The sequence below is a fragment of the Suncus etruscus genome, chromosome 18 (genome assembly GCF_024139225.1).
Source record: "Suncus etruscus isolate mSunEtr1 chromosome 18, mSunEtr1.pri.cur, whole genome shotgun sequence".
In the NCBI taxonomy this organism is placed as follows: domain Eukaryota; kingdom Metazoa; phylum Chordata; class Mammalia; order Eulipotyphla; family Soricidae; genus Suncus; species Suncus etruscus.
This window is the reverse complement of record NC_064865.1, coordinates 28,927,096-28,951,958: the sequence shown is the minus strand read 5'-3', so window position 1 is coordinate 28,951,958 and position 24,863 is coordinate 28,927,096. Positions and strand designations below refer to the sequence as shown.

General features: G+C 38.5%; 1 protein-coding gene across 1 annotated transcript in view; it reads left to right on the top strand.

Moving 5' to 3' along the window:
• The window catches only part of BTBD9 (BTB domain containing 9), a 509,556-nt gene that overhangs the window by 321,509 nt on the left and 163,184 nt on the right, over positions 1 to 24,863 (top strand). The window contains exon 7 of the mRNA XM_049765342.1: positions 1,287 to 1,396. Within this exon, the coding sequence (XP_049621299.1) occupies positions 1,287 to 1,396 (110 nt within the window). The remainder of the gene's footprint in view (positions 1 to 1,286; positions 1,397 to 24,863) is intronic.

Sequence of the window (24,863 nt, the reverse complement as noted above, 5' to 3'; positions counted from 1 at the left end):
TTAGTGAATAGCAATTACCTCAGAAGTAAAATTCTATCATTTATATTGAAGGTGGCTTTATACAGCAGAGGGAGGATAATACTAAACCATGCCCAGTCTTTGTCTTTTAAGTGAAATGTTCATTTAATATATCTGCTCTTCCAGCAACTGGAGTTTTCAATGCAGGAGAACGTGGGTTGTTCTTTTTAGTTTTGTTGTTGTTGTTGTTGTCTATTTTTGTTTGTTTGAGGGCCACAGCCAGTGGTGCTCAGGACATACATACGGGGTATGCTCTCAGAAATTGCACCTGATGGTGTTCAGGGACAATATGGGATACCCAGAATCAAACCCAGGTCAACCTTGTGCAAGGCAGCAAACACCCTACCTACTGTACTATTGCTTCAGCCCCAGTGCGGGAGAATGTGATCAGTTAGACGAGCTGTTTTTCATTGTTATTCTTTTGAATTCCAGTAACTATGTGGTGAACTCCCTGGGGATTGGGATTCTTGTGAAGAGTAAGTTTTTCTGTTCATTAACCTGCAAACTCTTAGACCCCTTAGAGAGAGTGAAAGGAACAAGTTGCTCCAAGGTTAATTCAACTGTATGTGATGAAGCCTCCGGGGAGCTCCAGGAGTGAACAGGCTGAGATGCTCTGCACAATGCAGATGCTGGAGCCAGCTCTGTCTGACCAGCAGGAGGCTGCAGAGTAAACTGGGTCCTCACAGATCACTTCTTATCAGGAGAAGGCTTCCCAGCAGCCTAGTGGGGGGCTGGTGTGCCTAAGAAGGGTTAACTTCCCAAATGAGGATTGATCTGTGATATTAAAATAAGAGAAACTGAGTAGCTTTTGACATTTTGTGGGGAGGGAGGGTTTCTTTATACAAGAAAGCAATATTGATTCCTCATATTCATCTCCAATGGATGAAATTTTTCATTGAGTTGGAAAGCATATGATTTTGCCTGCATCTGCACCTGTGCACACACAGGCACATTCCTAACCACAAGGTGAGGAGAGAAGCTTTTAGTCTCTTGGACAGATATTTCTGGCACTGAGCAGAACAGACTTTCTTTGATTTTTTTTTTTTTTTAGGTAAATGAAATCTAATTTCTCCTTGATTCTTGAAAAATGGCATCTCCCTAATTTTGCTGTTAACTCTAGGCTCAGTTGGATCTCGCCCAAAGGCATAAGTATAGAATCTACCGTCAGTTCAAATCTTCTTTGGCCCATGCGCTGGTTCACTGCTTATATCTTAATATGTCGTATTAGGATTGATTGTAATGAAGCTCATTTTCTTTTTGCCCCCCAGATATATTCGAATAGTTGGAACTCACAACACAGTGAACAAGATTTTTCACATTGTGGCTTTTGAATGTATGTTTACAAACAGAACCTTCACACTTGAGAAGGGACTGATAGGTAAGTATTAGAATTATACTTATATGTAATTAGATATATTTCTTCAAATACCTTTATATTGCATTAACTGATCTTAATTCATCTCTCCACAGTTTTGACTAAGATATTTGGTTGTTTCGAATGCTTTATGATTGAGTGAGAATAGGAGATGGTTTATAATTTTTAAGTAGTCAAAAATTTCAATAAACATAAAAGAACATATTATAGTTAGAATTAAAAGTGCTCTAGATTCATTCTGATTTGCTATGTGAAGATCTTGTGTGATAGTAAAACAAGAGCTTTTCCTTTATTTAATGGTCAACAAGATCAGAAAGGGAATCTGTAATATTGATCCAGTGGTCAAACTTTCAAAGGCTCTGTAGATATTTTGGCCTTTGATTTCCTATGACATTAAAAAGGGTACCTTTTTTTCATGAACACATTAGTCTATAGTTGCCTTATTTAGTCAAGAGCACTTTTAGAAAATGCCTGCATATAATTTTAGTAAGCTCAGTGTAACTGCATTATCATTATGAGCATGAAGTCTTTTAAATGTTGGTTAAGTCATTTAGTGGTTGCTTAATTTTATGGGGGGTTGTTAATTTTAGATAATACAACTTTTGGAACCTATGTGTTGGCATTATGCTTTCATTTTTGCCTTTGCCTATCCAGGCTGGTTATTCTTATTTTTCTTCACAAGTCTACACATTTTTACTCAATTCTTACAAAAATTATAGTTTGACTTACAAGGTCCATGAATCTTCACCATTACTGAAGCTTCTTTGCAAAGAGACTCTGTTCAGGTGGGGAGCAAAAGATTCTGGTGCCTCATGATGCCTGGCCTTGGAGTGGGATGATAGGTGTACGAAAAACACAGCAATGACTAGAGTAGGAAAAAATGAATATAATGGTCAAATGCTCACCAGTTGTTCAAGTGATCATTAAGTCTGTCTGTGGTGTTTGTTTTGTTTTGTTTTGCAATGTCCTAAATGTAATCCTTAGGTAAATTTGGAGGAATAGTATTAAAAATGTAGAAGGAATAGAAATGGTTGCAAAGTGTGGCTTTAACTTTGCTACAGATATAATTTTAATGTTACATGTAAATGTTAATATTTTTATGCTTTTAAATGATCTAAAATTTAACAGCATTGAAGCATTAGCTGGTATTATTAAGAGTTAATTCTGGAGGCCGGAGAAATGATAGCATGGAGGTGGGATGCTTGCCTTGCATGCATGCAGAAGGACGGTGGTTTGAATCCTGGTATCTCCGATGGTCCCCCGAGCCTGCCAGGAGCGATTTCTGAGCGTAGAGCCAGGAATAACCCCTGAGTGCTGCCGGGTGTGACCCAAAAACAAAACAAAACAAAACAAAACAAAAGACTTAATTCTGCAGGATGAATAGTATTGTAGTGATAAAAGGAATTTGGGATGGATGCTTCCTTTCACCTGCAGCCCTGGTATTTTTCTAGACTATAGGTCTAGATGTGATACCATGTAAAGGGGATTGCTCTGAGGATTTTGGAAGCCATCTCTCCTGCATTGTCACAGAATGTGTAGCATTTGGGCAATCTTTTGCAAATGGCCCTGCATTGTTGCACCTTCTCCTTAAAGCAGCTTCTTCTTCTTAATGGACTATCATCAGGTTTTCTACATTGTAATTACCAAGGAAACAGGCCTGTTGGCAAAAGAGACCATTATAGGAATAAATTGTAGCATCATTATAATGAAGTGCATTCTTGGTCTATGATATTTTTTTTCCAAGCAGAACTAGTCTGCATAATCAAAAGCCTTTGGAGGTTCAGTTTGATGATTACAAAGTTGCCAAAAGTGTTTTTGGTGTCTAGTCAAGCCCTTTTCTTAAGGCCTTTCCTCTGCAAAGAATAGTGTCTGTCTCTTGTCATCCCTCAACCAAATGTTCACAGTTATGTAGAGAGGCAGGTATGCGTGCACACTGTTGGCACAAGGGATGCATAAAGAGCCTGTATGTCTCTTCTGTCCCTCCTACTACCTTCATACCTTCACAGGCCCAAACAGCCCCTGCCTGGAAGACAACCAAGCAGGGTGAGTCAAGAGGGAGTTTAGGGAGTGAAATAATAGTGGCTTCTTAGCCAGTCACTCTCAGGGACATCCAGGGAAATTTGGTTCTCTCAAAGGGCAATCTTTCAAATTGCTAGATGCCCACAAACTCCTTCTGAGGTCACCACCCTTGAGGACAACTGATATAAACTCCATGTTTTGTGGGAAATAGAGGCAAAACTAAAATCATGTCATCATGAATTACTAGAAGGATATTAAACTTCTCAAGATTCATTTGTTTATTTCATATTCTTGTTTCATGGTCCAGATTACTCTAATTGGAGACTTTGGAATCATCAGAAAAAAATTGTATTTTTGTTTTGTTTTGTTTTTCGGGCCACACCGTTTTGATGCTCAGGGGTAACTTCTGTCTAAGCACTCAGAAATTGCCCCTGGCTTGGTGGGACCAATGGGACACTGGGGGATCAAACCGCGGTCCTTCCTTGGCTAGCGTTTCCAAGGCTGACACCTTACCTCTAGTGCCACCTCACCGGCCCCCAAAAATTGTATTTTTATTTTGTTTTGTTTTGGGCTGGGGGGGCCAACACTGTAGTACTTGGGCCTATTTTAAGTCTGTTCAGAGATCACTCTTTGTGGTGCTTGGGGGACCATATGGAGTGCACATAACTGAATTAGATTGACTGCCTGAATGGCAAGTATCAACCTGTACTATCTTTCTGGCTCCTATTTTTCATAAAATCATATTTTAATGTAATAACTCAAAAAGAATAATGATATGAAGAAAAGCATAGTCTTTTCCCAGCAGAGTTTTTCCCATTTGTGTTGACAGCATCTCATTCTTCAGGCTGCTTCACATACAAATTTATTGAGAAGCTTTGGCACCACATGGATTCACAAATCCATGGCATCACTTCATCTCTTCCAGACTAACCAGACTGGAATACTGTTCCCAGCCCCCTTTCTCCTTAAGCAGTTGCAGATGCCTTAGCTCCTTCTCAGAGATGCTGTGGGGCTCCTGCTGAGATGTTCTCACATGGGAGTCAGTCCTTGAAGACTGTCTCTTTTGTAGGAAACTAACCTGCCTTACCAGTGTGGTGTGGAAGGAATAATTAGAATAGATGTGACTATTCTTTTATAAGCAGTTAGCCTCCCAGAGAAAGTGCTTTGCTTTGCTTTGACATGCTGCTGTGTGATACCTCCAAGGCATTTCCTAGTCCTTTTGTATTTTTATGATTTCTTCATACTTAATCTTGTGTTTAAAGTCACTTCTTTGAATACCTTTGAATATTCTGTTAGTTATTCGAATAAAGGAAAACTCAACACCTAGCCAAAAGAACTGGTTTATCTATTTGGTGACTATGTCTCATCTCGTTATTTAAAAGCCAGAATCCTGTATTTTAATATCTTCCCCATGAATTCATCAATATGTATCTAAAAGTAACCTTTTTTTTTGTAACCATATTACAGTATCATCATAGTACCCCAAATTAGGAACTGCAGTCATCTACAAGTAGTAAATATTCATTATTTAAATATGTCTGTAGGTTCCTTTTCATATGCCTTGCTTTATCTTCTTCTCTTATACAACTTATTTATTGAAGAAACTAGATTTTTGATAGTGGATGTGATAGCCAGCATTGTGATAATCGAATTCTCATGATAACATTTAAAATGTTTTATTGGTCCTAGAATAATAGGGCCACAGGTAAGACACTTCCCCTGCTTGCTGTCTACCTGGGTTCAATCCTTGGCACCCCATTTGATTCCTGAGCACACAGGTAGGAGCAAGCCCTGAGCACTACAAGGTGTTGACCCCCCCCCAAAAAAAAAAGAGAAAATATAATTAAAAAATAGAATTTCTGTTGTACTTACTCTTTTAATGTATGGATCCAACCTAAGGTCTCATGCATAAAACAAGTACTCTACCACATCTCCAACTCTGTGGATTTTGTTACTCTGTAGATAAATAGAGATTCAACCTGATTCAAGTTATCTATACAATGTTATGTTTTAAGTTTTTGGCTGTGCCAAAAATTGAACCCTGGGCCTTACATATGCAAGGTAAGTGCTCTATCATTAGCCTCACCAGCCCTCAAATTATATTTTTATATAAAATGCTCTGTTGGTACTGGTCTCTATCTATCTAGAAGCCTAGAACATCTTTGATTGTCTTTCCTAGTTAATTAGTTCAAAATTTGCTTTTGCAAAGTGATTATATTCTAATATTATCATTCCTTCTTTAGTAACAAAAAAGAATATTTTCCTTAACACTCATACTTAGAAAAATTAGATCATGGGTTGGCTTTTTTGTAAGGAGAATACATTTTAAATTTGTTAAAGTAAATAAACTAGACATATAAAAAATGTTTTCTCTCCCTTGTTATTATTTATACAGTACTTGGTTGCCTATGTTGGTTGCAGTGTTTACCAGGGGTCATGCAATTGATTGTGGCACGTTTAGTGCCTCCATGTTCTTGTTTGTGGTATGCTGGAGATCACATACTTTGCTGTGGCACTGGGAGAGGAGTCAGGTATATGAGTGGTGCCATAGTTTGAACCATGCAAGGAGCATGATGGTCTATTCCTGGGTTCAAATTCTGTGATTGATATTCAAATTGTTCCCTTCTTTAGCATCTTTATATTGGTTTGAGTTCTTTTGACATTACGTAGCCCTCATCTTTTTTTCCCCCATAACTTATTATTTTAATTATCAGTGATAAAAAGTAATACATTTGTTTTATCCCAAAACAGAATCACAGCAACAATACTATCAATTGAAGAGGCTCTTTAGAGTTATAGCTTTCAACTGCTGATTTGCAGGAATGATGCTGGCTTACAGATATAAAAAGGTTGAAACCCGTTGCTTTATAGAGTATATCCTGCCAGCATTGTATACTAAAATTACTGTTCCAAAAGCACTTAAAATAGGGGAGAATCTTTTTTTTAGAGAAAGCAAGTTTCTATGCTTGTCCCCTCTACTTGTGTAAGTAATCTTTTTCCTTTTTAGAAAAATTTTGGTTATACTTTTTTAATGGAAAACAAGTAAATATATATAGTTTTCTTTTATATTGTATCCCTCCAGCATTATTAATTAAGTAGAAGCTTTTGTATGAGATATATATTCCTTCTTCACCTTCCTCTTTTTGTACTTAACACTTTTCTTTGTGCGAACTATGTAAAAAGATATTATTCATTCCTTTTTATAGCTATGTGGTGCTCATTAGTGTAGATTGTCCTGTAGTTTATTTAGTGAGCTCTTTATTGATGAATCATTTGGGCTGTTTCAGTCTTCTGGTGCTACAAATTATTGTAGTATGCATAAGCTATTGCCTTATACATGTCTTTTTTCATTTTTGTTAATGTATCTTCTCTATAGATTTTTGTAAGATAAATTACATGGTCAAAGGGTAAATGCACATGCGACTTCATTGAATATTGCCAGATTCACCTCCATGGGAATTGTTCCATTTTTAAATTCTCATTTGCAATAGTTGATAATGACTGTCTCCCACATCCTTACCAATGAACTTTATTGTCAGCCATCTAATTTCTTGCCAGTTTGGTTATCTTAGGAAAAATGGTTATCTCAGGACAGCTCTAACTACATTTCTTTTATGCAAGAAATTGAATATTTTCTCATATATTTAAGGGCCATTTGATTTTTTTTTCTTTTTTAAATAGATCTTGGCTTATGAGACCTATAGATGAATGAACAATGTGCTTTCAGTAAGACGTGGAGAGTGAGCAGTAAGCACTTCATACTGATAATAGAGCATTGTGCTTAGCATTGCAGGAATTCGGTCTTCCATCTTGAGGTTTTCTGGATATTTGGGGAAATGAAAACTCTCAGAAATTCTTTTCCCCCCTATCCTTAGTCTACCTTAGCCCAAGAGGAAGTAACTAGGACTTAGAAGTCTAGGCTCAAAAATTCAAGGTTCTTTTGCCCTTCTAAAAAGGCAAAACAGTTGTGGGTTATTAAATGTTAACTGTGTCTGCCAGCATGCATCTATGAAAACTATGAAAACTTTCTACTCTTTGTTGAGGTTTCCAATGAGGCACTGACATAGGGTATAAGCACAGGGACGCTGAGTTGTTGAAGTTCTGGGAACTGATTATCGTCATCATGAAACTCTACTTTCTCTAACAGGAGTACAGCAGCCATGCTCATCTGTTACTGTTGCTGCCTACAATACCACCAAAAGCAGACAGAAATTTTTCTTTCTTCTTCCCTCTTCTAGTCTCTCACCAGTTTTTTTTTTCTTGGCAGAACTTCACCAAAAGCCAAGCTGTCAAGTAGTTTGCATAATTTCAGCCTTTGCAATATAGTTTAGAGCAAGAGAAAGAATGAAACTGAAAGCAGAGAACTAGTACAAAGGCAGATAGGCAGACTGTATGAAAACGACCCCAGACATCTGAAATTTTACCATCTGATTCAAAGCAACTGAAAAAATACATTGATTGACAAGGCATGGAGGAGAGAACTGCAGACAGAGATACAAGCTGACTGTGGAAAAGGTTAAATATTTAGCTGCGCTACAGAGGACCCCAAGATTTTTTTCCACCTAGTAAGCTAGCACTTCATGAAAATAGTACTATGATCTGGGCCTTGGAGAATTCAGTAAACAGTAACACTGACTGTAAAAATGCTAATTTACATAGCAACAAAAAAAATGGCTGACATTTGTTCCCCTTGGAAGAGCTAGGAATAGGAATAGATGGTCTGAGGCTGCGACTGCCATTTAAAAGTATTTCACATTGTAACTGCGTTTAGAATCTGCCTAGTGCCTGGGGAAGTAAACAGAGTTGATAATCTGCTATGAAGGGTTGTTGACATCCACTGAACTAGGAATATGACTTTGCTATGCGACTTTGCTTAAAAAGTATGTGTCCTCTGGAGTTAAGACAGAGATTTGGGAATGGGGATTTATTATCTGGTAAAGGTGTTGGAATGTGACAGAGAAACAAACCTTTTAAAGTAGTAAAAGGACACTAAAGACCTTAATAGAGAGTTTCCTGAAATGGCTCTATTGAGTCCAGACCAGACTAGACCAAGAGGCTATGCTTCTCCCAGACTATGTCTCTAACCAGATATTAAGGCTAGTTCTAATTGTCAGTGAAGCTTTACTTCTTTATCTACTGTAAATTACTTGGCATTAAGCAGACATTTAGTAAGAGTCTTCCAAGTATATCCTAGGCACTAGGGATACAGAGAGATACACAGGTGTAGTTTCTGCTTTGGAGGATAATCTGAGTTAATGGAGGAGAAAGGCATTCAAACAGAAGGTGACAGCTCAGTAAAAAATTCAGGTTTTGGGAGATTTTAGCAACAATACATAGAAACAGCAGAATAGAGGCACTGAAGTTGAATTGGGTAGTGATATAGGAACCTCCCAGTGGAAGTATCAACTAGGCCAATCCTCAGGTGGAGGGGGAGGTGGCAGCCAGGAGAGCCATATAGAAAGGGTGCAAGACCACAGCTGGCTCAAAGAACCACCTGGGAATTTTGAAGTAAGAGTTAAGATTCATTTGCTCTCTTCCCCTGGGTGAGAATAGGCATTTTCTCCAAGATTTTACAGTTTAACAAAGATTAAGGTAAAGTGCATATGTCCCAGTAATGCATGCAGAATATAGTCCTGTTTATTAGTTTACTTCCTACCAGGAACACAGGAGCCTGTGTTCTCAAGAAGGTATGGACCCAACTCATCTGTGGAGAAAGAGATAGGATTAGTGAGTTATACCCTTATTGTCACTTTGTAGTTTCAACTTAGCAAGTACCTTTATTATGTATATCTTTATATTTCATTGTTTTTGATTTTTACTATTTTTAGTAAATTTAAGTATCTGAAAATTATTTTTATTTTTTGAGCTTTGTGCCTACATTTTTTAAGGATAGGCTTTTTTGAACTCTACTTATATAATCCTACTATAGCAGAATTATAGTTTATATGGTCTAGGTAATGTAATTATCACAATTTTATTTTATTGTTACTGTTTTTGTTGTTGTCTATGGCCACATCAGGTGGTATTTGGAACTTACTCCAGGCCCTGTGCACAGGGATCACAACTGGCAGAGCTAAGGAATCCACATGTGGTATTGGTGATCAAACTGTGTTGTCCACATATAAGGCAAGTGTATTAATCCTTGCACTATCTCTCTGGACCCCAACTTGTTTGTTTGGTTGGTTGGCTGTTTTTTCAGCCACACCCAATGATGCTCAGGGGTTACTCCTGGCTATGCGCTCAGAAATCGCTTCTGGCTTGGGGGACCATATGGCACGCAGGGAGATTGAACTAAGGTCTGTCCTAGGTCAGCCACATACAAGGCAAATGCCCTGCCACTGCACCACCATTCCAGCCCCCCCCAACTTGTATTTTAATGGACATCTTGGATCATATCTTCAATATTATACATAATATCTTGAAAATCATGATTCAACATAAAATTGGCAAGAGAAATGTCAGGTTGTGAATGGACAACTTGTTTTTCTACCACTATTGAAGGGATTTGGGTAGCTAAAGAACATAAAATCTAGAATTTAGACCTAGTTCCTATTCAGTATCTATATACCACAAAACCTGGTAAATAAATTTTTATTTTAATAGTTTTTTTTTTGTTTTTTTTTTTTGGTTTTTGGGCCACACCCGGTTGATGCTCAGGGGTTACTCCTGGCTATGTGCTCAGAAATCGCCCCTGGCTTGGGGGGGACCATATGGGACGCCGGGGGATCGAACCACGGTCCTTCCTTGGCTAGCGCTTGTAAGGCAGACACCTTACCTCCAGCACCACCTACCCGGCCCCTATTTTAATAGTTTTAAGTAGGTATGCTGAGTATATTTTAGGTTTCTTTTCATTGAAAGGAGAAAGTACATATTCATATATCTCTTTTATATTTTGGTGTACACTGTTTCTTGAAGATCATTACTTCAGTATGGGGCTCTATATGCTTATTCATTATAACATTTCATAGAATAGAGATGCAGTAATATATAAGCATATATAAACACTCCTCATTAGTAGATACACATGTGTTTTCTTTCACTGTCATAAAAAATTTTGTAATGGCCCATTTTATAAATAGAGAAGTTTAATCAGAGGAGGTTCTAGTAACTCCTAAAAGAAAAAAAACATAACTTTTGAGTCACCATAATTTGCTGGTGAAAGTTAAAAATATAGGACCCCTTGTTCAAAAAGCAGAAAATCCCCTTTTTTTTGTATCTTACATGCATAAAAATTGGATTCAATTTTCTTTTTATTTATTTGTATTAATATATTTATTTAAGCCAACGATTACAAACATGTTTGTAGTTGGATTTCAGTCATAAAAATATACACACACTTCTTCACCAGTGCAACCTTCTTACCACCAATGCCCCCATCTACTTCATCTCCCACACCCTGCCCATCTTTGAGACAGACATTTTATTTCTCTCACTCACTACCATTATCATGATAGACGTTGGTGTAGTTATTTCTCTAACTACACTTACCCATCTTTCTGGTAAGCTTTATTCATATCATGGACTGGTCCTTTCAAACCTTATCTCTATTGTCTCTGGGTAATATTATCATACAATCTTTTATTTTTCTTAAATCCCACAGGTGAGTGAGACTATTTTGTATCTGTTTCTCTCTCTCTCTGACTCATTTCACTCAACATAACAGTTTCCATTCCATCCATGTATCAGAAAATTTCATGACTTCATTTTTCCTGACAACTTTATAGTACTCCATTGTGTACATATACCATAGTTTCTTTAGCCACTCATCTGTCATTGGGCATCTGGGTTGTTTCCAGATTTTGGCTATTGTAAATAGAGTTGCAATGAACATAGGTATGCAGGGGGCCTTTTTGTAGTGTGTGTGTGTGTGTGTGTGTGTGTGTGTGTGTGTGTGTGTGTGTGTGTGTGTGTGTTTCTAGGGTATATATCCTTAGGAGTGATATTGCTGGATCATGTGGGAAGCTCAATTTCCAGTTTTTGAGAAATCTCCATATAGTTTTTTTTCCATATAGTTTTCATAAAGGCTGGACTAGTTGGCATTCCCAACTAGTTCTTTCTCCCCACATCCCCACCAGTACTTTTTGTTCTTGTTCTTTGTGATGTGTGTCAGTCTCTGTGGCATGAGATGGTACCTCATTGTTGTTTTGATTTGCATCTCCCTGATGATTAGTAATGTGGAGCATTTCTTCATGTGCCTTTTGGCTATATATATATATATATATTTCTTCTTTGAGGAAATGTCTGTTCATTTTTTTCTCCCCATTTTTGATGAGGTTAGGTTGTTTTTGGTTATTATTAGGTTCTGTCAGTAAAAGGTACTGTACCTCAGAGCAGTTTTTCTTTCCTTTCACATTTTCTTGACATGATGTTTTTAGTTGTTGTTTAATATTATTCTAAGTGAATAAATAGGAAGCTTTTAATTATTTGCTTACATTTCATCACTCATTTATAATATAGTGGTTCTTGTTTTGTTTGTTTGTTTAAGGGCGGCACACCCAGAAGTGCTCAGGGGTTACTCCTGGCTCTACACTCCGGAATCATTCCTAGTAGGCTTAAGAGATTCTTTGGTATATTGGGGATTGAGCCTAGGTCAGCAGTGTTTAAGGCAAGCACCCTGACCACTGTGCTATCACTATGGCCCCTTGTAATAGTAGTTTATTTATTTGTTTGGTTGTTTTTATTGAACCACACCTAGCAATGCTTAGAGGGCCATATGGATGCCACGGATTGAACCCAGGTAAAGCAAATACCCATGCAAAGCAAGCACCCTACTCAGCCCCATGTAATAGCTGTTTAAGATGCAAATATAATATATTCCATAGAGTCACCTACATGATGCAGTTCATATTTGGTAGCTATTATATATATATTTCATTCTTAGTGTAATAATTCTACAGAAAATTGGTTATTTTATTGCTTGTTTTATACACATTCTACTAATACTTTATACTTTGAGTTTACTGGTGAATAGAGAAGGACTAAAAACAAAAGGAACCATGAGTTGCCCTAGTATCCTGTTCTTTCTTTGTCATTATATTCATCATAAGTCTTCTACTAGGGCTGAAGCAACCTGTACAGTGAGTAGGGCACTTGTCTTGCACTAGATCTACCTTGGTTAGATCCCAAGACACTGTATGGTCACCTGAACACTAAAAACAAAGCAAATAACCCTCCTCCCAAAAAAGAATTCATTTAACACAAGGAATGTACAAGGATGAAAATTGTGATCGAGAAATGTGTGCTTCTTGGAATGCTTTTACCTTCTTTCTACATTTTTCAGGCAAGTTGCTTTTGAAAAGGAAAGTAGTCCCTTGCTCTCAGCATCTCTGTATCCTCAGCCATAGTCAGTGCATGTTTACTTTGGCTTGTCTTCAGTCTCCCTCAGGCCTCCACCTTATGCTGCACAAGTGTTACCCTTGTTTCCACCTTTGCATCTTACAGAGCAGGAGTGGCAGGCAACAGTGGATGTGTGTATTTGCCTATCTCCTTTGCTCAGAGACTTGGTCCAGTGTCTTACTGGATTTTATTCTGAAAATCTAAATTCAAAGAGAAGATAACTATGAAGCTTAATATGGGTACAATGGAGCATTAAACTAAGAATGGCTCTCTGAATGCAGCCCCATCTGAAAGCCCAAGTTGTATGCCCAGGAACCTGACCCTGATTTCCACAGTTTAATATTGTTCTGGTGTGGAAAGTGGGATGGCCGTATATTACTTGCAGATGTCACATAATGTACCTAAGGAAATGAAATGAACATTTCCAAATTTGTATGAATTCTAAGGAATGTGGCCATTTTTTATAAAATCAATGGATTAACAAAGAACCGTTTATGAAAAATTTATTGCATTCAGGGAGTAATAAAAATTATAAAATACAACATTCCATGAGCCATAGGTTCCCCATTATACTTTGTCCATCCCTGACAATTTTAATAGACAACCAGGCATTCTACACTACTTTATGCATATAGACATGGAATAAGGATCAGGACCAAAGGCAAGATGCAGAAAAATAATGCAATATTATAGTTTATTCAAGATTATTTTTGTAGTGGGGCCAGAGCAATAGCACAGTGGTAGTGTGTTTGCCTTGTATGCAGCCAACCCTGGACAGACCCCAGTTCATTTCCCGGCATCCCAAATAGTCCTGCAATAAACTTTTTATACCTATCTATAAAGCTGTTTAGTAATAAATTTAATAAATTCATTGGTTCTAGGGTAAAGAAACTAACTCTTTAGTAAATACTGATAACAGATAAACATTTTTTTTTCTTTTCTTTTTTTTTTCTTTTTTTTTTTCCTTTTTTTTTTTCTTCCCAACAGATAAACATTTTATGAGAAATTTTAACACACTGAAGATGTTGATTCTTTTTATATTACTCTTAACAATTTAATGTAGGTCTAAATGTGCTCTTCTAAAACAATAGACTTAGTTCTTTTGTTCTAATCAGGTCATTTTAGTTTAGGCATTGTGACTTGTAATAATGATAATTACATGATTTCATGCACACATTGTTCCAAAACCACACCCTCCACCAAAGTATCCCCTCTCAACCTGACCTCCCTGTTCCTGAACCATGATAAGACTAGTTCTACAGACCAGTACTAAGTCCTGTTGCCTTTTAGTCACTAGTTATTGCTTTACTGTGATATGTTCCATATGTGAGAGAGATCATCTTGGGGTTCTTTTGTCAGGGAGGAGCTAACACCCAGTGGTACACAGGAGTTTTTCCTTGCTTTGTACTCAGAAATCACTTCACGCAGGCTCATATGTAATGCTGGAGATTGAACACTGGTTGGCCACATGCAAGGCAAATGATCTATTCACATTTGGCCCCTAAGAAAGATCATTCTATGTCTGTCTTTCTCCTGCTGACCTACTTTACTCTGCATGAAACTCTCCAGATCCATCCATATAGCATCAAATTAAATGATTTCATCTTATAGCCAAGTACTCTTCCATTGTGTGTCTGTTTTTGTGTGTGTAATAGATTTTTTTTTAAATAGTCATCAGTTCTTGGGTTGTTTCCAGATTTTGGCTATTGTAAATAATAATTCAGTGAAAATAAGGAGGTAAAAGTCTTTTCTGCATAACATTTTTACTCTTTGGAGTAGATGCCCAAAGTTGAAATTGCTGGATAATATGGAAGTTTAATTATCAGTTTATTAAGGAGTGTGCATTTCTCCCAAAAAAAAGTATCTATTTCACCATCAGGAAGTGAAGGTTCATTTTCCTCACATCCACATTAGCACTGTTTTTATTATTATTTTGTTTGTTTGTTTTTTGGGTCACACCCGGCAGCTCTCAGGGGTTACTCCTGGCTCTATGCTCAGAAATCTCTCCTGGCAGGCTCCAGGGACCATATGAGATGCTGAAATTTGAACCATCATCCTTCTGCATGCAAGGCAAATGCCTTACCTTCATGCTATCTCTCCGAACCCCGTTTTTGTTACTTTTGATGTGTGCCAGTCTCACTGATTTATAGTATTATCTCATTTTTGTTTTAATATGCATTTCCTTGATTATAAGGGATGCAAATTTTTTATTGTATTGCATTGTATTTATTTTTTTTTTCTGGTTTTTGGGTTTGGGGCCACACCTGGTGATGCTCAGGCGTTAGTCCTGGTTATGCACTCAGAAATTGCTTTCTGGCTTGTGGGACCATCTGGGACACTGGGGATCAAACCAAGGTCCGTACTGGATCAGCTGCATTCAAGGCAAATGCCCTACCGCTGTGCTTATCACTCAGGCCCAAAATTTATATTTTGGAGTTTATATTCAGGTATGCTGTGAAGATCTTTAATCCATCTTTGTGCATGGTATAAGATTGAGATCTGAGTTCATTTTTTAATATATGACTAAACAGTTTTCGAAGCACTATTTGTCAAAGAAATTCTCTTTATTTTATTCCATAGTATTGGAAATACTTTCCATAGAAATTAGGCAAGAAGTAGTAAGGGTTCCAAATTATAAAAGAAGTCCAAACTGTCACTATTTGCTGATGACAGGACACTTAGAAAACCCTGAGTACTAAAAAAAACTCCTAAAACAATAAACTTGTACAGAATAATGGAAAACATCTGAAAAACATCAATATGCGAACATCATTGGGGTTTCTATTTGCAAACATGAAATAGAAAAGAGATAAGTCTTTTTTTTTAAATCTCATTCACAATTGTACCTCAAAAAGAGCATCAAGTATCTAGGAATCACTGTCACAAAAGACTTATGTAGTGAGAACTGTAAATCACTTCTAAAAGAAATTAAATGAAGTAACAGGGAAATAGAAATGCATCCCCTGTTCATGGATTGGAAGGTTTATTATTAAAGTGAAAGTCCTACCCCAAGCACTACACAAATTCAAAGCAGTTCCTATAAAAATACCCATAATATTTTTAAAGACATAGACCAAATGCTGTTCAATGTTATATGTGACAATAAATCTCCCTGAATAGCCAAAGCAATCTTAGGAAAAATTATGGAAGTCTTTTCTTTCCCCCACTTTAAATTATATGATAAAGCTATAGTAATCACAACAGTGGGATACTGGAATAGAACCAGTAGAATAGAATTAAATGTCCAGAGGCAGATTCTCAGTTAGACTTTGATAGTGGAGCAAAGATTTTTGCTGTTGTTTTTTTAGGTTTTAGGTCACAACCAGTAATGCTCTGCACTCCAGAATCACTCCTGGTGGTCAGGGATTAAACTTAGGTAGGTCACATTTAAGACAAGTGCCCTAACCTCTGTACTATCTCTCCAGCCCTAGAGCAAAGATTTTATTTTTTTAAATAATAACTTTAAGTACCATGATTACAAGCATGTTTGTAGTTAAGTTTCAGTGCAACCTTCAAACCTAAATGTCCCCAAAGAGTGCTGAGTTCAGAGAAATAACTATACTAACAACTATCATTGACAATGGGAGTGAGTGAGAGAAATAGAATGCCTGTCTGGAGTACAGGCAGGGGGTGGAGGAGGAGAGCAAAGATTTTAACTTTGTTCTTCTAAATATTTCCCAAGGTTGGAGAGATAGTACAGTACCATATTTATTCGAGTATAACATGCACCCCTAATTTTCTATTAAAAATCGGTATAAAATTTTGTTTCACACCATTGTAATTGACAAAAAAAAAAACCGTTGTTGAACACGTGCGGCCATAATAAAAATCATTTATTGACAACATAAACTGGTATAAACACAATACCGAAATAAAATGACCGGTAACAATATTTATTTAAAATGCTTCAAAGTCAGATTCATCATCAGATTCACTACAGAGTTGTTCCCATTCTTCTAGAGTTAATTTTTAATCAGTGTCCCAGTTGGCAGGAACATCTGTTTCTCCAGTTTCTTCGCTTTCTTCTGAGTCTGAATTCCACAGCAGGTCGTCATCTTATTGCTGATGCCTGTCTTCCAAAAACTCTTGATGATCATTTCTTTTGGTATGTCTTCCCATGATGTTTGAACCCAGGATGTCACGAGACATAGGCCAGGTTTCTTGAGGTTTTTTTTTTCTTCACCCTCACGGAAAAAGTGCAGTGTGAACTCACAATTTGCCTGTGCCCTCAATGGACCGGCTGCCACTGCTACCCCACCCTAGCCCTCGTTTATAACGCACACCCAAACTTTGATTTCTTTTTTTGGTAGAAAAGTCTGTGCCTTATACTCGAATAAACACGGTAGTTAAGGAAGTCACTTGCCTTACATACTGTTAACCCCAGCACCATCCCCAGCGCCAAATAGGATTCTTCTTTTATAACACCAGGAATAATCCCTGAGCACGAGCCAGGATTAAGCCCTAAACAACACAGGTAGGTATAGCCTAATCTGCCCCCCCCCCAAATGTGAATTATTTCCAAGGCCAGAAAGATATGAATAAATTCAATGAACCAAGTTTATTCTTTACATGAGGGAGACCCATATTTGATCCCTAACACTTCTGGGAGTGACCTCTTAATAGTGAGTCTGGAATGACCTCTGAGCATAGCCAGGTGTAGTTCTCAAACAAAAGCAAAGAAAAAAAGGTACTGGGGCAAAAGAAAGAGCCTACTGACTGAATATATGATTTGTTTCATTAGGCCCAGATTCAACCTCTGGCACACAGAACTTGGTGTTGCCCCTGAGTGTTGCTGCCCAAGACCCTAAAGTAAAATAAAATATTTCTCAACAGAATAAAATAAACAAATAAATAAATTCCTACCCAACCATGAACTCCCAATTGAGAATTATAATACCAGGGGACAGTTTTTTATGTGGGTAGAATATTTGACCATGCTCAGGGCTTACTCCTGACTGCCTGGTGATGTTCAGGGCATCTAGATTTTTAAGTTAGTATATGTTATGATAGTAGTGTTAGTACAAGAATAAGCTGGTAGATCGAGTAATCACCAGAACTCTGTGTTAGATGCTAGTATAAAGTAAGAAATAGAGCAAGACAAGGATGACACTTTACCTGATTTAGAATGGAAGAGTAGTATAGTAGATGGTGCTAATATAGTTGAAAACTGCAAATGCATGAGATTCTTCTCTCATTTTAAATATTATAGTGGTTTCCATTGTTAGGCTTTTCAGAATTATTCCAGGAAAACTTGTAGGAAAAAAGTTGTTATGCATATGAAACTCAAGGTATAGAACTACTGCTTCAAAATATAAATAAAAGCAGAAATCATTAACAAAATTCAAGTTAATTTGCCAAACTGGGAAAAAATTTACAGCATATATGACGATAATTATCTCTAATATATGTGAAGTACTAATAAATGAAAAATATGAGTCCCCAATAGGCTGTGTGTAAAATAAGTCTATTAGGAGGAAGGAAAGAGAAACAATTGTCAGTAAAGTTAAAATTAACCTTGATAACTAAAAAAAATTACAGGTTGAAGCCAGAGAGTAGTACAGAGGGGAAGGCCTTGCATTTAGCTGATCCAGGTTCAATCTATATATGGTCCATCTACCATGTATGGTCCCCTGAGCAACACTTGGAGTGATCCCTAAGCAGAGAGACAGAGTAAGTCCTCAGTATTTTCAGGTATGACTCTTAGAGGCAAAATTTTAAATGCAGATTGAAATTTGACTTTTTTTTTAATTTTCTGTGGGAACCATTTGCCATGCACACAGTTGACCCCCCCAGGTTTGAGCCCCTGAACCTCATAAAGTTCTCAAAGCTCCACCAGGAGTGATCTCTAAGCACAGAGTCATGGGTTAGCCCTGATCACCACTGGGTGTGGCTCCACTACAAAATAAAACAAAAAGCCTTTCAAAAATTACTCTTGGAATACATAAGGAACCTTTTCTGGTGCTAGGTTATCTCTCTGGCCCCCTCACTTTTGGCCTATTTCAATACACCTAGTTTAGGGAGTGCAAGAAATTGAACCCATAGTGTATCTTATGTTGATTATGTATTTTGACAAACTGTGCCACATGCTACCCTGGCTAATACTTTTATAAATAATGTAACAATCATTCCTCATCAAAAACTAAGCAATACAGAGCATACATGCACACACATATAAAAATAAAAGATTTTTGTTTTAACTTGGATCAGCTAGGTTATTTCTACAGCTGAGATGCTTTCAATATTTCTTGGCCTTTTCTTTTAAAGAAATTACTTCTTTGTGTTCTTTGTTGCAAATATGGTACAAAGATCATCTCTCACTTTTTCTTTAGTGATACAGGAGATCATTTACATTTTATTTTAAGTATTTTATCAATAAAAATATTCAAACAATTTTCAAACAATAGTTGTGAAATTCTATGTTATCTACGTGTTAGTTTTTGTATTGCATAATTTAAATAACTATAACTTGAAAATTATTTTGGTCTCTATGATTGCAAATCCACACTCACGGCTAGTCTTTCTCTAAGTATTCCAGGCTATTCTTTCAAATTTTCTTTTCCAATGAACTTGAAAATCAGCTTGTCAAGTTTCATTTTAAAATTCTGTTGGCAAAGATGTTTTAAATGAAAATATGTGGTATGGGTAAGGCCATCACAAAATGGGCAGACAGTCTCATAAAGTACTATGAAATATATATGGTATAGATTTCTGAAAGGCAATTTGGCAATATGTATTAAAAGACTTAAAATATATCTTGATAAACTGCTTCAACCTTTGGTCAATTTTTATATGTAAATATTCAGGAAAAGCATTTCTTCTGTATGAAAGTTCAGTATGGATTGACTTATGGCAACCAAAAAAGGAGGTCTTACAAATGTCCTCCATTAGGAACATAATGAAGTAAATGTTACTTTTAAACATCTTTCACATCCAAATGTCTATATAGCCATTCATAAATAGGGCGATATTTATGGTATAATATAAATAAAACCAAGTAGGATGCTTTTTTTGTTTTAATTTAGGCATTCTGTTTTACAAACTTATTGATGTAGGCCAGGGGTCTCAAACTCAATTTACCTGGGGGCCGCAGGAGGCAAAGTCGGGTGATCCTTGAGTGCAAAGTCAGTAGTAAGCCTTGAACATTGGGGGTGTGTGACCCAAACAACTAAAACAAAACAAAACAAAAAAAGATTCCTCTAGGGAAGGGCCACAAAATGTTGTATGGAGGGCCGCAAACGGCCCGCGGGCCACGAGTTTGAGACCCCTAATGTAGGCCTTTATATATAAAGTATTCCAGTACATGGGATCCCAAGCAGTAGTACAGTAATTGCCTTGCACACTGCTGACCTGAGTTTAATCTCTGGCATCCAGAATAGTTCCCCAAGTCCCACCACCAGCAAATGAGTGCAGAGCCAGGAGTAACCCCTGGCCAGGTATGGCCCAAATCTTCTTCTCCCTCCTTGCGCAGTTTCAACAACACATCCACCACCAAAATGTATTTCCCTCCACCATTTTTCCACCACATCATCCCCCCTCCACTCTATCGTCTCTCCATTTCATCCCCCTCCATTCCATGATAAACTCTACTGAAGATCAGGTCTCCATTTCTCTTGCTTTGGGCATTTATTATTCTCCCACTGTTTCTTTGTCTTGTGAGGAGGGGATTATTGGGCCTCTCCTACCCAGCAGTCCTCAGAGCTTACTCCTAATCCTCTGCTCAGAGAACACTCCTGTTGAGTTTCCTAAGTTGACTGCAAGCAAAACAAACACCCTACCCATTGTATTGTCACTCTTCCCCCATCCCAAACTGTTTCTTTATATCCCCCATATAAGGGAAATCATTCTGTATCTGTCCCCCTCCCTTTTAAATATATTTTTTTATTTAACCACCTCGGTTGCAGAATTGTTCATCGTTGGATTTCAGTCAGAGAATATACACTATACTTCACCAGTGCCACCAATATCCCCCATTTCCCTCCAGTGCCCCCATTCCTACCTGTGTCTAGAGCAGGCATTTTGCTTCTGTCTCGCTTTCCTTCTCTCTCTCCTCTCTCCCTCTCTCTCTTCCTCTCTCTCTCTTTCTCTTTCTCTGCCCACCCTGTGGTTTGCACTATTGTTCATGAAGGGGTGCTATGCATGCCACTAAATCCCTTTTCAGCACCCAGTTCTTGTCCATAGTGATCAGTTCCAACTATCAAGCTTCCTACAGTGGACTAGGACTCCTGATCCTCATCTCTATTATCTCTGAATATTATTACCATGCTGTCTTATTTTTTTCTTACATCCCTCAGATGAGTGCGATTATTCTGTTCTATCCTTCCCTCTATCCCATTCACTCAGCATAATAATAATCTCCATGCCAGAGCTGGAGCAATAACACAGTGGTAGGTCGTTTGTCTTGCATGTGGCCAACCCCGGCCGGACCCCAGTTCGATTCCCCGGCATCCCATATGGTCCCACCAACCTGCCAGGAGCGACTTCTGAGTGCAGAGCCAGTAGTAGCCCCTGAGCCCTGCCGGATGTGACCCTCTCCCTCAAAAAATAATCTCATGTCCATTCATGCATAAGAAAACTCCATGACTTCATTTTTCCCAACAGCTGTGTAGTATTCCATTTTAAAGATGTACCAGTTTCTTTAGCCACTCATCCACTGTTGGGATCCTGGGTTGCTTCCATATTCTGGTGATTGTCAGTAGTGCTGCAATGAAGATAGGAAAGCAGAGGACATTTTTGTATTGTGTATTTTGTATTCCCAGGGTATATTACTAGGAGTGGTATTGCTGGCTCCTATGGGAGTTCATTTTCCAGTGTTTTGAAGAATACCATATCGTTTTCCAGAAAGGCTGGAGCAAGCAGCATTCCCATTATCAATGAGTAAGAGTTACTTTCTCTCCACATCCATGCCTGCCATCGTTGTTCTTTATGATGTGTGCCAGTCTTTATCTGTGGTATGAGTTGGTACCTCATTGTTGTTTCAATTTGCATCTCCCTGATTATTAGTGATGGGGAGCTTTTTTTTCATGTGCCTTTTGGCCATCTATTTCTTCTTTGAGAACATGTCTGTTCATTTCTTCTTCCCAGTTTTGGATGGTGTTAGATTTTATTTTCTTGTTGAGTTCTTTCATCACCTCGTATATCTTAGATATTACCCCTTATCAGATGTGTATTGAGTGAATAGTTTCTTTCAATCCGTGGGTAGCCTTTGTATCATAGTCATTGTTTCCTTTGAAGTGCAGAAGCTTCTCAGTTTAATGTAGTTCTATTTGTTTATCTCTGCTTTCACGTTCATAGACAATGGTGTTTCCTCCTTGAAGATGCATTTGGTCTCAATGTCATGGACTGTTTTGCCTTTGTTTTCCTCTATGTATCTATGATTTCATGTCTGATATCAAGGTCTTTAATCCATTTTGATTTGACCATTGTCCATGGTGTTACGGAGAGGCCTGAGTCACTTTTTTGTATGTTATTGACCTACCCTTTCCTGACTTACTGCACTTAGCATTTTAACAGTGATTTTAACAGTAAAATGCATGATTTAATCTTTTCTTAAAGCCTCTGTTTATATGTACCATAGCTTCTTTTATCTAGTCATCTGTTCTTGAACACTGGATTGTTTCTAGATTTTCATTATTATGCATAGTGTTGCTTTGGACATTGTGGTGCAATTATCTTTTCTTTTTCTTTTTTTTTTTGGGCCACACCCATTTGATGCTCAGGGGTTACTCCTGGCTAAGCACTCAGAAATTGCCCCTGGCTTGGGGTGACCATATGGGACGCCAGGGGATCAGACCGCCATCCTTCCTTGGCTAGCACTTGCAAGGCAGACACCTTACCTCTAGCGCCAACTCACCGGCCCCACAATTATTTTTTCTGAATAGAGTTTTGGGACCTTTGAGGTAGATGCCAAGATGTGGAAGTGTTGAATCATATGGAAGCTCAATTTGTGGGAATGTTTGGTTTTGGATTTGTTAGTTTTGAGAACTGTCCATATTGTGTCCCCAAAAAGACTGAGCCAGTGGACATTCCCACCAGCAGTGAATGAAAATCCCTTTTTCTTCTCTTCCATGCCCATACTGGTTGCTTTTACTCTTTGTGATGTGGGTATTTCACTTGTGTAAGGTGATATTTATTTTTTTGATTTGCATTCCCTAATAAGTGATCCAGATCATTTTTTTTTTATCCAGATCATTTTAATTTACCTTCTGGACATTATATGTTTTCTTTAAGGAAGTTACTAGTTAAAGAAATAGGATATATCTTTATGGCCAAATTAATATCATACTGAAAGATTTATGATTGTATGTGTATCTTATATGTGTTTGTATTAATTTACTGAAGTACCATGAGGGGAAAATGCCATAGACTAGGTCAATGATTTTCAGTATTTTACACTTAAATATTGGGTGGTTGAGAACCTTTGGACTAAGTGATTTGGAAAGTACATTTATTTTCTCATAGTTCTAGAGCTTGAGAGATCAGCATGCTCTTGGTCCAGCAAATTTGATACATCTTGAAACCTCATTCCTTGACTTGCATGCAGTTGGTTCTTACCTTGCTGTGTGTTTACATGACTTTTTTCCCAAGTGCACCCATTCTGATAGTCTCCTCTTCTTTTTATGCTGGGGACTGGGGGCACATCGAGGGAGGGTACATCAGCTGTTCTCAGAGTTTACTCCTGGCTTTTCTAGGCGGACCATATTTGGTGCCAAGAATTGATCTAGGGTCAGCTGCATGAATAGCAAAGATTGTCCTCTTTTTATATGGTCACCAGTTATAATGGATTAGAACTCTATCCTTATGTACTCATTTTATTTAAAATAAGTCTCTGTGTTCAAATACAGTTACATTCTATAAAGAATTATACCTTCAACATGTGAATTGGGATAGGGGAAGACAGTTGTTAGTAACACAGAAGGTTATTATAATGCACATAATAATATGTCCTGATTGGTGAGATTGCACATCAAGAAAATAATTTTATTCTATTTTCTACATTTCAATAGTTTCTTTCATAAAAAATGTGTTAAAATATAAAGTATAGGAGAAATCCTTCCTAGGCATCCAAAAACCACAGAGGCTCGGCTGGGACCAGAACACTCCACATGCCAGGATTTCGTGGGCTTTTGACTGGTATGATGGGGGCTCTGGGCAGGACAGCTAGCCATAGGACCCTGGGCTGACCACTTTGTCCAGGAGAGCATGATTCCCCCCACACCAGGCGGGTCTTCAGGGCCACGCCTGGTTAATCGGGCCTTGGGGGGAGGGGGTGAGAAATTCCTCCCTAGGCATCCAAAAACTACAGAGCCTTGGCTGGGCCCAGAACACTCCGAATGCCAGGATTTCTTGGTGTGTTTGCCTGGTATGTTGGGGGCTCTGGGCAGGACAGCTAGCCATAGGACCCCTGGGCTGACCACTTAGTCCAGGGGAACAAGATTCCCCCACACCAGGCGGGTCTTCAGGGCCACGCCTGGTTAATCGGGCCCTGGGGGGAGGGGGTGAGAAATCCTTCCTAGGCATCCAAAAACCACAGAGGCTCGGCTGGGACCAGAACACTCCACATGCCAGGATTTCGTGGGCTTTTGACTGGTATGATGGGGGCTCTGGGCAGGACAGCTAGCCATAGGACCCTGGGCTGACCACTTTGTCCAGGAGAGCATGATTCCCCCCACACCAGGCGGGTCTTCAGGGCCACGCCTGGTTAATCGGGCCTTGGGGGGAGGGGGTGAGAAATTCCTCCCTAGGCATCCAAAAACTGCAGAGCCTTGGCTGGGCCCAGAACACTCCGAATGCCAGGATTTCTTGGTGTGTTTGCCTGGTATGTTGGGGGCTCTGGGCAGGACAGCTAGCCATAGGACCCCTGGGCTGACCACTTAGTCCAGGGGAACAAGATTCCCCCACACCAGGCGGGTCTTCAGGGCCACGCCTGGTTAATCGGGCCCTGGGGGGAGGGGGTGAGAAATCCTTCCTAGGCATCCAAAAACCACAGAGGCTCGGCTGGGACCAGAACACTCCACATGCCAGGATTTCGTGGGCTTTTGACTGGTATGATGGGGGCTCTGGGCAGGACAGCTAGCCATAGGACCCTGGGCTGACCACTTTGTCCAGGAGAGCATGA